The sequence below is a fragment of the Cupressus sempervirens genome, chromosome 4, assembly GCF_028749045.1.
Source record: "Cupressus sempervirens isolate cs-2001-9-10 chromosome 4, ASM2874904v1, whole genome shotgun sequence".
NCBI classification, from domain to species: Eukaryota; Viridiplantae; Streptophyta; class Pinopsida; order Cupressales; family Cupressaceae; genus Cupressus; species Cupressus sempervirens.
Window position 1 is genome coordinate 573,443,115 of NC_143121.1, and position 14,240 is coordinate 573,457,354.

At 42.0% G+C, this 14,240-nt stretch overlaps 1 protein-coding gene across 1 annotated transcript in view; it reads right to left on the reverse strand.

Moving 5' to 3' along the window:
• Positions 1 to 681: 681 nt before the first annotated feature.
• The window catches only part of LOC149562496 (uncharacterized), a 42,647-nt gene continuing 29,088 nt past the window's right edge, over positions 682 to 14,240 (reverse strand). Inside the window, exon 2 of the mRNA XM_089827988.1 lies at positions 682 to 807. Within this exon, the coding sequence (XP_089684114.1) occupies positions 682 to 807 (126 nt within the window). The remainder of the gene's footprint in view (positions 808 to 14,240) is intronic.

The following is a 14,240-nucleotide window of genomic DNA, read 5'->3' on the forward strand; positions in this document are numbered from 1 at the left end:
TCCATCCTTGCATCTTAGCCCTCCATCCCTCAAGCCCTTAGCCTATAAATTGAATCCTCTCCCAAGCCATTTCATCACAATCTTGGAGTTAAAGTTATAATGCCCTTTTGAGAGCCAAAAGCTATCAACCATACCCTTATGATGCCAAATTGAGAGCTCACAAAGCTACCAATTTGCCATTTTTCATCTCCATTGAAGCTAATTTTTGGGAACCTTGAGCATACATCCCAATCCTTAGACCCATCTACCAAGCAAGGAGCTAAATCCTATTGGGAGAGTCCATTCATTTGGCTCACATTTCTAATTGGGGTTTCCTCTTTAGTCTCTCATTTATGTTATGGTTTATATGCTAGTTAATGCTTTTATTTTTGAATAGATTAGTATTACTTGCTAACATATTTCTCATATACATTTTGGCACACCCGGTGGGACCCCACTATGGGTCATTTAATCCTCTATTTCTATCTATATGTTGTTTTTTGCTATTAATCTAATGTTTCTTGTCATTTGAGTGAGTTGTAGGGTTTAATCTTGTTCTTGCAGGTTAAAGGAAGCATTAGGGAGAAAAAAAAAAGCTTCAAAAATCAAATTCCAAAATTTTTCTAAAGAAAATCCACGTGTTTTAAACCAAATTCTGCGCAGTGTTGTCTTCGCATATCGGCGTTTTCGACTGGTCGACTGTCATCTCAGAATTTGAAACTGTCGTCTCCGAAGTGAATTCTGTCGTCTGCGCAGATCAGCGTCTCCGTGTTTCAGCGTCTCCGCCTGGCTTTTATTTTCGTCTCTGCCTCTAACCATCATTTCCACCTGGCCATTTTCTTATTCAAAATCCACTCTGTCGTCTCCGCTGCCGCCATCAGTCAAACTGTCATCTCCGCCGTCGCCAGCAAACAAACTGTCGTCTCTACAACCCAAACTATCATCTCCGCTGCCGCCAACTTAATCTGTTGTCTTCACCTCTTCCTCTGTTGTCTGCGCAGATTAGCATCTCCGCAGTCTCATGTCAGTGCCTGATGAACTGTCGTCTTCGCCTGTCACTGCTGCACTTTTGCTTTAAAATCTTTATTTCTGCACTTTATAGTTTTAAAAAAAAAAAAAAAGAGTATAAATCAAAATTTGACTTTTAGTGGTTCCATAGGATTTAGACCATTTTAGGCATTTTTACGCATATGAAAAACAGCAAAAAAAGTTAAATTTTTTTTTTCCATAGTTAAGCTTTCCTTTTTTGAAGATTTTGGTGACTAATCAATTTCTTTTTTGTCTTATTGCAGGTTGAAGCAATTTTTTGGGTGACTAATCATGTTTTTTAGGTTTTTCATGGAATGAACTTGAATGGTTAAACACATTTTCTATTGAATGAATGTTGCTAAAAAACACACTCTTGAATGCCATGGGTTAAAATCAAATTTTTCTTGAATGCATGATTAAAACAACAAATCCAATCTTGAATGCCAAGGATCAATTAACCATTGCAATATCAAACACTTCATTTGGAGCTTCTAAAAATGAACAAAACAAATCTCTTTTCCACATGCAATCTAGGTAAAGTTTGATTTTTGGACATTTAAGAAACTTTGTTAATTTAAAATACAAATTTGCAAAAATCAATTTGAGTAGTTCCTTGGACTCACCTCTTTTTTAATCACCCATCAATTCAACCATTGGTTGCAATCTTAGCGTCATTTATGGGGATGGGTCTACTTGAAGAAGGTGTTAAATGTTCCACAGTCTAACTCACTCACTTGGTCTTTGAACGTTTGCTTTAACTTTATCAAAATTCTTAAATGGCCAAAAATCTAGATTAAATTGATCACACTTCAAGTTTGGGCACTAAAATTGAACAACAACTGACGTGGAGAGCCTCCGGGCGCGCACTTAAAATCGAGTCTCACACATCTTTGCTTTGGGCTTTAAAACAAACTCACACTCAATCTTGAATGCCTTAAAGAAAATTAATCGATACTTGACGTGGAGGGCCTCCGGGTGCACGAGTTTGCTTTTTTTGACCCTAACTCTTCTTCTTGTTTGCATTCTTCGATCAATTTACTTTTTTTGGCGCTTCAAGTTGGAATTGAACATTGTCTCTTAAATATGAGTGCTTGCAAAGTCTAGATTAGCACACATAAGAGTCAGTTGGTAAAAGAACAAGCATGTTTTCTAGCCCAAGGTCATCCAAGTCTTCTCTCCCCTTGTCGTCTTTCGAGGCCATCTTGGGTGCATAAGATTAGGATCCAAAACCTTGTTTCTTTTTAGGAGGCCTGCTTGGGGATTTCATCACCCCTTGGGACAACCTCAACTCCAGCGTTCCGGCGGAGTATAAGAACCAGGAGGTGAATCGAAAGACACCTCTCTTGGGATCAGGATTTTGTCACTCGGGCTAAGCCTCAAGGAACTTTATACCCTTGAGAAGTGAAAGAGGAGAAGTGGGTTACCGCTCCTCTCGGCTGTGTGACATCTTTTTGGTTTCATCTATGGATTTGGGCCTCACGTACCTTGGGTATATCGAGGACTCCCTAGCTAAACCAACTGTCAACCTTGTAGACAACCATCTAGGATGTTAATGTGTTTGAAGTGACTGATCGAAACATTTTTAGAACACACACACTCCTTGGCGCAAGTATCACATTCTGGGAATCAAAACTGCTATCTGGTTGTTTCTATCTATTGTTTGGTCTTTTACTTATTGAATGCATGTTTGCCAAAACTTGGTAAATCCTAGCTTAGGGCACACTTAGCGTAGTCACTGCCTATCCCAGAAGTTGAACAAGTTGAAGCAAAATAACCAAGGTCTCTCAAAGCCAAGCAGATTCAAAAATTCATGTCAAAGCAACCTAAACCCAAACAAAAGTTCCACAAAGTTAAACTCAAGCCATCTCAGGCATACCAAGAACTATCAGCCAAGAGAAAAGAACTAACACCAAGTCCTCGAATTGCCAAACTCCACAAAGTAGAGGACAAAGCTGCCGACGAAGCAGTTCAAGAGGCCTGGTTAGAGTGCACCATCAAATTTAGCCAAAATCCAGGAGTTAACAATGCTTATGCCTTACCAACTAGGCATGATTTCTATGATTAGACCCCCTTGTTTCTCCACATCTTCTTGGATAAGCTTCACTTTAGAGTCATCTTTGTAGAAAATCCAGCCATTTTAGGTTATCCCCTTAAGCATTATTAGCTCATTCATCTCATTTAGAACCAAACCATCTAGCTAGCAATCCAAAATCTGCACATCCAAGCCTTCAAAATTTGTTGTCACCTTGCCAAAAGTTTGCCATTTCTAAAATCTTTCAAATCCACCAATCTCACCACGGTTATCCCTTTGACAGAGCTTTGTCTAGGGTAATCTAGCTTTGTCACTTGTTATCCCTCATCACCTTGAGCTAAAGGTTGGGATCCACAAGTGGTCAATCTCGTGTTCTTCCTAAAGGATCATCAGTCTATCCTTAAGTTGACACAATCACCACCAAGCTTGCACATAGGAAAGCAGACCTTTTGTGCTTTGACAACATATCTTTGAAGTTAGAATCCCCAACCCAATCCTCCTTAGGTTTTTTCATGTAGCTTTGCCTCAACCTAGAAAATCATTTGCATAGAAAAGCCTTCCCCCTTTTGCATCCATCAACATTATTGCATCTCATCCCTAGGAACATTCTGCATCTTCATGCCACCCGTCACTCGCTTAGCCAAGAAGAAAGAAACAATGGAGCCCTATCATTTGGATCGAACAGCCTCACCCCCCTTGAGCACTCAGCCATCCTTTAGCCTAGAGAAAGCTATGCCATCATCTACTGACATTGAAGCTTTCATGAACCAACCAGGAAATGTAGTATTAGTAAACGCCATTATAGACAAGAACAAAGAGACAATCATGGCTAATTTTCAAAGGGACAATGTAGGAACCTTTGACTTTGGAAGACCCCCTCCATTATTAGATCCATCTCACCCATTGTTTGGGTAGCTGCCACCACCCATTAGCTCTTATGATCAAAATTATCCTCAATATATGCCAAAAGAAGAGCCTCCAGCCAATCCATATGATCCAACAGACCCAAACATACCATCATCCACCCAAGTTGAAATCTCCATGCCGCAAGCCAACCCAGCCACCACCACTCCATCCTTGGTTCATACCTCTCCGCTCCAAACTGCCTTTGCCCAAAATAACTCACCATCCACTCCCTTCACTATTGCTGCTTCTGCTCCCCAACCCAGCCTTCCAAATCCACCCATCTCCCAAATCAGTGCTAGCATCTTTGGCCAACCTCAACAATATACAACGGGGATGCCACCCATGGGGCCAAGTAATCAACCTTTCATCACCCCCAGCTTGTTCACCACAGCCCAAAGCACAATCCCATCATTTCCATTAGGTCTTGGGAGCTCAGCGCCATCAGCCACAAATCTACAAGCTATTACCCTCACTCCACAAAGCTATCAAACCCCACAAGCTACTACTAATTTTCTACCAAGCTCCCAAGTGACCCCAGCCCCTGCCACCACTCTACCAAGCTTCCAAATCCAGCCGCAAAGCTATCAAACCCCATCAGTTCCATTCCCAAGCTTTCAATTCCCACCACCTCCACCACCAACTAATCCATTACCTCCTATTACCAACTACTTTTCAATGCCACTTCTAGGAGGTAACCCACCAATCCAGCCGACCACCAATTATTTGTAGATACCATCTCAAATGGGGGCACAACCCACATATATTGGTCAAAACCCACAAGCCCCCCGATCCTTTCCCCAAACTTCACAACCATCTTATACCTTACCCCCACAAAGCAATCCATTTATCCCACAGCCAACTTATGTTCCTCAATCCCAACCTCAAATCCCATATCAATAGCAAGCCTCGTAGCACATGCAACAATATGTGCCACCTCCCCCTCAGCAACCTGTCATCCACCATGTAGCTGCCCAAACAAAGTACAATCGCTATCAGAAAATCCCTCACAGCCATCCATATTCAGTGGCCCCATCCAACACATACCTACCTCAAGGCACTCCTACATTGGGGGCACCCCAGCCATCACCTATCAATTCAGAATGGGAGCATATGAAGACAACTCTAAAAGCCATCCAAGAAGGGAATGATCCGAAGACATTCAAGTTTGAGAATGTGTGTCCTTACCCATTTGACAGAGCCATTACCATGACACCATTTCCCAAACACTTTGAGGTACCCAAATTTGACAAATTCAGAGGAAAAGGAGACCCTGTCACACATATCAAAGAATTTTACATGCATTTCCAGGACATGGCATACAATGATGTCTTCCTCTTGCGCCTTTTTCCCAAGAGCTTGGCTGGACCAGCTCTTGAATGGTTTTACAGAATCCCCTATGGCACAATTAAAAACTTTACTGAATTATCTGAGGCATTTGTAGCCCAATATGCCCATCTTGTTGAAACAGAGCTATCAATAGTTGACCTTGTCCACACTAAGAAAAAAGGTGGAGAAAGCCTTGCTGAATACTTGCAAAGATGGCAAACCCTTACCACCCGCATATCCTGCACCTTGCCAGAGCGCCATGTGGTGAAAATGTTTATTGATAATGCCCATCCCAGCTTGGCTCACCACATGACCATGAACTGTTTATAGACCTATAAAGATATCAAAGAGAAAGGAATGATCCTTGAGAAAGGACTCATTAAATATGGTGTGGTTAAGATTTACAAGGAAGCCAACCAAAATCAATCACATTCCAATGACAAGTCTAGGTATTGGAACAAAAACAAGCATGTTGCAACAGATGGCGTCACTGACACCAGACATGTGAATATTGTTGGTCCTTCTCACAACCAGTCCAACCCACCATATAAACCACATAATCAACAAGCTATCAACTACCAACAACAGAATCACCAAAGCTATCAAGGCCACAATCCAAGACCCAACTTTCAAGGGTCTAACAATCAAGCTAATGCCATCAATGTAGCTATAGGACAAAAACCCAGATTCCAACCTGCACCTAGAAATTATACACCCTTGGTGAACCTTTAGATGTCATTTTTGAGAAATTAGTCAAGGAAAACCTCATTAAATTTCCTCCTACCCAGCAAATTGACCCAAGCCAATCTAAAGCTGCATGGTACAAAGATAATGAGTACTGCAAATTTCATAGGGTAAAAGGTCACACTACCCTCAGATGCATGAAACTGAAAGACTATGTGCAGGACCTCATTGATCGGAAGGAAATCACTGTTGGTGTCCAAACCTCTCCCAATGAAGGCTTACAGATCTATCAAAATGCTTTTCCTCCTCACAACAATCAAAATCCTGGAAAAGCACCTATCCAAACCAACAACAACAACACCAACAACCGTCAGCCAAACCAACAGCATGGGAAGAACAAAGACCACACTTCATCCTATATAGACTATGGTAGCCTTATAGGTTGTATATCCAAGAAAGAGCCTTCTGTCAATGTTATCAATATCCAAGGATCAAACAATGAGTGTGCAGTCACCACTCGAAGAGTGCGATTTAACATCGCAGGCCCACCCGTTACACCAACACCATCAGCTCCATCAAAAAACTAGTACAATATCTTGGAACACCTTGGGAACATGCCAACCCAAATCTCCATTTTAGACCTTCTTCGCACTAGTCTTGTGTACAAAAACATCCTTGATATCACTCTCATAGAATCCCATGTCCCTTCTGATATCAATGCTACTGATTTTCATAATCTTGTTGGACACCTATCCTCCTCATGCGCCCTATCATTCAAACCCACCGACATACCCGTGGTCGAGCCAGATCACACCCTTCCGCTTCACATAGCCATCATGGTATCCAACTTTGCCGTGAAAAGAGTAATGATAGATAATGGATCAGCCTTGAATATTTGCACCCTAAAATTCATAAAACAAGCTGGGTATACTGAGGCAGATATCATCAGTGAGGTTATCACCATCAAAGCTTATGACAACTTGGAAAGAACCACATAAGGAACTATTTTGCTGCCAATCAAGGTTGGGCCAGTCATCCAAGAGACACTCTGCCATGTTATTGATCTAAACCTACCTTTTAACATCCTCCTCGGTCGCCCATGGATTCATGCCATGAAAGCCGTTCCATCCACTTACCATCAGTACATCAAATTTTTGCATCAAGGCACTGAGGTAACCATCCATGCTGATCTAGAACCCTTTGCCTACTGCAATGCGGTTGAAGCTTCATATACAAACCACTACCCTAGAATTGATATTGACATATCTATCGCCAGCTCATCCCACACTTATAATGACCCAAAAACCATCCTCGCCTCTACCCTGTCTACCGTGAAGATCAATAACAAAGGTTGTGGAGAGTATAGTCTGACGGATGCATTTGCTGTCGGGGCACTCCCACTTGATCCACATGCCCATGGATGACCGATATATCACAAAGCTAAGGAGATTCCACCTCCTCGATACAAACAGTTTGGCCCAACAACCTTTGTATCCTCAAAAATCCCTCTTCATGAGGAGCTCACTCCAGATATCAACAAATGGTTACATAAGGATGCACCTCAAAGAAATCAAGCACATCTTGATCACTTCAGCCAAAAGTATCCCCAAGAACATAAGCTCATCACTGACAAATGGAACTATCAAGGTGGTGGTCTAGGACCAGAAGAAAGAGGCATGCAATGCCCCATCGACGCACACAAGTGGGAATTGAAGTCAGGTCTTGGCTTTGGCATACCCACAACTCGGGGCACCAATGAGAATGGTCACGCTTTTTCGAACATTCACCGCGACCTTGTCAAAATCAAAGACATTCCTGAGGAAGTTGAAAAGAGAGCCTACGACGATATCCTAGACCAAATCTCCCTCGGAGGCTCTGTTTTCCAAGAACTATCCATCCACCTCATTGACCTACCACTCGCCCATCCACAACTCATAGATTGGGACCAACCAAGCGTCATACACATTGATGAGTTCACATCAGAGGAGGCACTTCTAAGATTCATGGGAGCTGAAACTCCTCACAAGAAAACAAAGCCAGATTCTGCCTATATCTACAAGCTAGATCCCAAGGGGTATTTTGGAGAAAATCCCCAACCTAGTTCCGATACACCCAAAACTGGAACTAAGGTGAATCTGAGACTAGCTAAGGCAGCGAAGAGAACTCCTCAACAAGGAAATCCAGAGCTTAGCATTGCCTCCTCAAGATAATCGACCAAAGATATCTTCTATTCTAATTGAGGATACCAGGGAAGTCAACATCGGTTCTTCAAAGATCCCTAAGCTTGTTCACATTGATGCATCCCTATCACAGGACCAAGCTGACCTCCTCTTTGAGGTCTTAAGAGAGAACATTGGTCAATTTGCATGGTCATATTAGGACATGCCAGGGCTTGATCCAAAGCTTGTAGTTCATCATCTTGTAGTCGATCCAAAGATCAAGCCTGTTAGACAAAAGCTTAGAAAAATGCACCCAAAGGTGGCATTATTGGTCAAAGCTGAATTAGAAAGAATGTTAGCTGCTAAGGTTATCCGACCTATCGACTACTCAGAGTGGATCTCTAACATGGTCCCCGTCACTAAACCTTCCGACGACATCAGAATCTGCACTGATTTCAGAGATCTTAACAAAGCTTGTCCAAAAGATGATTTTCCCTTGCCCAACATAGATATGATTGTAGATCTTACAGCTGGACATGAAATTTTGTCCCTCATGGATGGATTTTCTGGGTATAATCAGATCAAGATTGCAGAAGAGGATCAGCATAAGACAACATTCACTACCCCTTGGGGAACCTTTTGCTACAACATGATGCATTTTGGCCTAAAGAATGCTGGGGCTACCTATCAAAGAGCTATGACAACCATTTTTCATGATCTCATCCATAGCATTTTGGAGGATTATGTGGATGATATCTTGGTCAAGTCTCATACCTTCATGGATCATCTTGCTGACCTGGAGAAAGTCTTTGATAGGTTAGCCAAATATCATCTCATGCTGAATCCCAAGAAATGTGTCTTTGGGGTCACATCTGGCAAGCTTCTAGGCTTTATAGTTTCTAAACGAGGTATAGAGATCGACCCTAAGAAGGTCAAAGCTATCTTAGACATGCCTCCTCCCCAGACACTGCGACAGCTTCGTTCTCTTCAGGGAAAGCTTCAATCTGTTCGACGCTTCATCTCCCAGCTCGCAGATAAGTGTACCCCATTTTCACATTTACTGAAGAAGGATGAGAACTTCAAGTGGGATCCTTTATGTTAGCGTAGCTTCGACCAGCTCAAGTAGTATCTCACAAATCCCCCTATCTTGGTTCCACCAGTTCCTGGTCGTCCCTTGATTTTGTACATATTAGCAACACCTACTACTCTAGGGGCACTTCTAGCACAACTCGATGACTACAATAGAGAAAGAGCCATCTACTACATCAGTAGAACCCTAGTTGGTTATGAACTCAATTACACTCCTATGGAAAAAGCTTGTTTGGCAGTTGTTTTCTCAACTCAAAAGCTTCACCACTACATGCTAAGTCATACCATCCAACTAGTCTCCAAGATTGACCCTCTCAAGTATATGCTCTCTAGAACAACACTTACAGGTCATTTGGCCAAATGGGTTATGCTCTTTAGCAAATTTGACATCCAGTATGTGGACAGAAAGGCAATCAAAGGGCAAGCTATAGCAGATCACCTAGCTGATGCACCTCTAATAGATGCTTATCCGTTGATCACAGAATTTCTAGATGAGCATATCTGTCTAATTGAAGAACAACCCCCATGGAAACTTTATTTTGATGGCTCATACACATCTCATGGATCAGGGGCAGGAATATTGTTGGTCAAACCTCAAGGAGATTACATTCGAAAAGCCTTCAAGCTATAATTCCCTAGCACTAATAATATAGCTGAATATGAGGCCCTCATAGGAGGATTAAAGATAGCTACAGAATGGAACATTGCTGAGCTACAAATCTTTGGCGATTCTCAGCTCATCACCAAGCAAGCCCTAAATGAATATCAAACCAAAGATGAAAAGCTATTATCCTACAAAGATCTAGTTGATCAGCTAACCCAACATTTTACAAAGCTTCAATTTACACAAGTGCCTCGAATACAAAATAAAGTAGCCGATGCTATGGCTACTATAGGCTCGCTCTTGGAAATTCCCCAAGCAGCTACACAGTATGAGTTTTTAGTGGAGCAACTCCTCACACCCGCCTATGCGAATGAGGATTCAAATCGTGTTTGTATCTTGGTTGGTCCCCAATCCCCTTGGTACCATGAGATTCATGCTTACCTTAACAATGGTATCATATCCCCTCACCTCACACGTACCCAACGCCAGAACCTCATCCAAAAATCATCCTGCTATGTTATCATAGCCAATACCCTATATCGTCGGGGTTATCACGATACTCTCTCTCGATGTTTAGACCAAAACGAGGCCGTGATGGTGTTAAAGGAAGTACACTCTGGACTTTGCGGTGCCCACACGAGTGGTATTGTCCTAGCGCGACAAATCTTTAGAGCAGGCTACTATTAGCCTACCATTGAAGAAGACTCCTGTGACTTTTTCAGAAAGTGTCTCCCATGTCAGCAGCATGCAAATCTTGTGCACGCTCCAGCACAGGATCTACAGCCTATTGCACCACCTTGGCCTTTCGCTTGTTGGGGCCTTGATCTAGTTGGAACTATCACACCCCTCTCATCTGATGGACATAAATGGATAATAACAGCTATAGACTATTTCACTAAATGGGTGGAAGCAGTCCCCCTCATCTCAGCTACAGGAGTTCAGGTCTCCAAATTCATCTTATACCACATTGTTTGCCGCTTCGGCATCCCATCCACCATCTTCACTGACCACGAAGGTAACTTTGAAAATCTCAACATGGAAGAATTATGCACTTCCCTCCACATCCATCACCGCTTTTCTAGCCCATATTTCCCACAAGGTAACGGCCAGGCAGAGGCAACTAACAAAACCCTCCTCAAAATCCTAAAGAAAGTTGTCAATGATTTCAGCCGTGATTAGCACCTACAAATAAATCCATCCCTATGGGCCTATTGAACTTCCTTTCGCACATCCAAAGGCACAACTCCATACTCCCTAGTCTATGGTGCCGAAGCAGTACTACCTATAGAGGTTGAACTTCCCTCCTTGCACATATCTTTGCAAGGACAAATATCAGATCAAGAATACAGAGTAGCTCGGCTCACCCAGCTAGATCTCTTAGACGAGAAGCGACAACAAGCCTATGATCATCTCACAGTCTTTCAAACTCGTCTCAAAAGGAATTTCAACAAGAAGGTGCTTCCACGACACTTTCAGCCAGGTGACATGGTCCTTAAAGAAAACATGAAAGTCCAAGCAGATCGAGAAAAGAAAGGCAAGTTTGAACCTACATGGCTTGGTCCTTATGTTGTCACTGCTTCCTTTGGCTCTGGAGCCTATCAGCTATCTACACCAGAAGGAGAACTCTTGAATGATCCTACTAACATCATTCATCTCAAGAAGTTCTATGCTTGAAGATCCTTGGTATACCTAGCTTTTGAAAAATACAAAAAAAAAAAATAGTAAAGAGAAATAAGCATCCAATGGTGAAAACTTGGCAATTCAAGCGCCTTGGATAGGTACCTTGGTGAAAACCTGGTAATTCAGGCATCTTGTGTACTAAGACTAATCCATTATCTATCACTATCCTATCCCTCATCCATTCACCCACCATCCCATAAAATACCTGCTTGTTCCCTTGGTGTTCCAACCAAATATCCAAAATCTGATGAAGCTTGTAAATACCCCCTGTACAGCTTGTAAAATCTTGTGTCAAAGCTTGTATTATACCTTTTAAATCTTGTACCATACCTTGTATATCCAAATCTTGTCCAAAGCTTGTACCATACTCCAGCTTGTAGATAATCTTGTATCCTAGCTTGTATCCTATCACGTGCACACACAAAACCCCATTTTCACTTAAGCTTTTCGCAAACCATCTACCTATCCACCTATCACCTATTATAGACATCCCATCCTTCACAAACATTTCCATCTCACAAAAAACCAAAACATGAACAAACTTGTACATTTGTAACATATCTTGGTCCGTCAGCTTGTACATCCTCTTTAGCTTAGTACCATTGTATCTATCCAACGTTCGTGTCAGTTTGTCCTTGATCAGCATCTTGCACACATTGCACAACCCTTGGTCAGCTATTCCAATGCATCCTTTAGCTAGATCTCCTGTCACCAAAGTGTTATCCTTCTTAGTTCAGCTTGCCAGATGCATCATTCATCCAAATCCACCAGCTTAGGTGCTCTCCGATAGGTCCTTGCAGGATAGAGCTTTCCTCATGTCTGATCTTGGTCTGTTAGTACCTCGTCCTACCCATCTCATTGGCAAACGGTTCTCTTTTGGATTGTCGCTTTCTGTTGATTTGGAATCTTCCCTTTTGGGTCTTGAAATATCTTTTCCAAGAAATCTCCTTGTTCCCTCCTCAAAGTTGCCACGATCTTTCATATCATGGTATGCTGCAAATGGGGCAATTAGAGCGTAAGGTCTTGATCAAGTCTTTCGTTTGTTTTTCTTTTCTGCTTGTGGGTTACCCAGTGTCGGTTCCGCACTGCTTCCTATGGGATTCATGTGTGATGCTGGGGCAACCCTTGCATGTTTGTTTTGAGTCAGTTTGTTAGTCCTCTGGACAGTTGGTGAACGAGCCTTGATGTTCTTGGTAACCTTGGCAATTAACCAATAGTCCTATAGCAAATCTAGTGCTCAACTACATGGTGGTACTTCTTTTTGAAGTACTCCCCCGCTCAAAAAGCTTCAATGGATTCCCTTCATCTCCATTATCTCCCATCCATATCCAACATCTGTCTCTCCTATCCCAGCTTGTGCATCAGTACCTCTTTGAATCGCTCCTCACACTTAGCTTTAGGGATCCACAATTCTAGTCTTAGGGATCCACCAATCAAATCAATCCACCAAGCCTCATCTTTCGAGATCCACAATCCTAGTCCTAGGGATCTTTGAAAACCCATCTTCCACCAATCTGACTCTTTGGAATCATGTTGCATTAGCTTTTTAATCCCATTATCCATCTTCCTATCCTGGATTCCTTTTTATAGTGCTCCGCTCCTCTATCCTCCCCCCAATCCTGGAGAGTCTTAAGCTTGTTTCCTCTTGTGCCCCTGATTTCCCTTTATCATTCTCCCGTAGTGAGAGTTTGAGCTAATTCAACCCCTTCTCTTAGGCCAATCTAAGTCTCCTTGCTCATCTCGAATTTTTGTACTTTTCAAGAAGCCGTCGAGCCTCATTTCTCTCTTTACCACCTTCTTGAGGGGGCATCATCTAAGTCTAGTCTCTCCTCTTCTTATCCGAGACTGGAGAAACCTCGTTGCTAAAACATCTTCCTCGTGTCATTTTCATTCGAACTTCTTTGAAATAGTGTTGTCTCAACACTATGTCAAAGAGGGGCAAAATGTAGACACCTAAATTTGATTACATTGCTTTGGTAATCCTATTTAGTTATCTCTAAAGGCATCATTAATTAAATTCTTATTTAATTAATCCTTTTCCATCCCCTAGCTGATTAATTTAATTAATCATCTATAGTCCTAATTGATAAATCAAATAACCTATTATTTATCAATTAAATCCTATTCTTCTATCTAAATCCAAAATCCCCATTTATTAAATAAACCTATTTGATAAATAAAATCCTCAAATCTAAAAAGCCCCTAACTTATTCCTAAACCCTCTTTTTAGCCCAATCCACCCCATCCACCCATACTAACTAAGCTTAGTCACTAACTCACCCACCCTCATGAATGCCATCCACTTGCAAATCTCTAACATCCCTAATCTAATCCTAAAACCAAGCCTAATCCAGCCCCTAATGCTGTCACATTCCCTAAACAAGCTTAAGACTTTCTTAAGCCAAGGAAAGTCAACAATCTCAACTCCCCTCAAAATATCCCAACCACTAAGCTTTGAATGCTCTTACAAAAGCCATAAAGACTCTTACAAGCTCTTACAAGCTCTTACAAGCCATGATGAAAGGTCTTTATGAAGATATTATCCTTTGAGCCTCCTTTGTTGACTCATCCTTCCCCTTTCCTCCATCCACTTACCTTGTGACATGTGTCACTCCCTGATTGGTGCTAAACAAGCACAATCCATGTGCTCTCTTTTGAGTGCATCTCAACCCTCCTTAACCATTTCTCCATCCTTGCATCTTATCCCTCCATCCCTCAAGCCCTTAGCCTATAAATTGAATCCCCTCCCAAG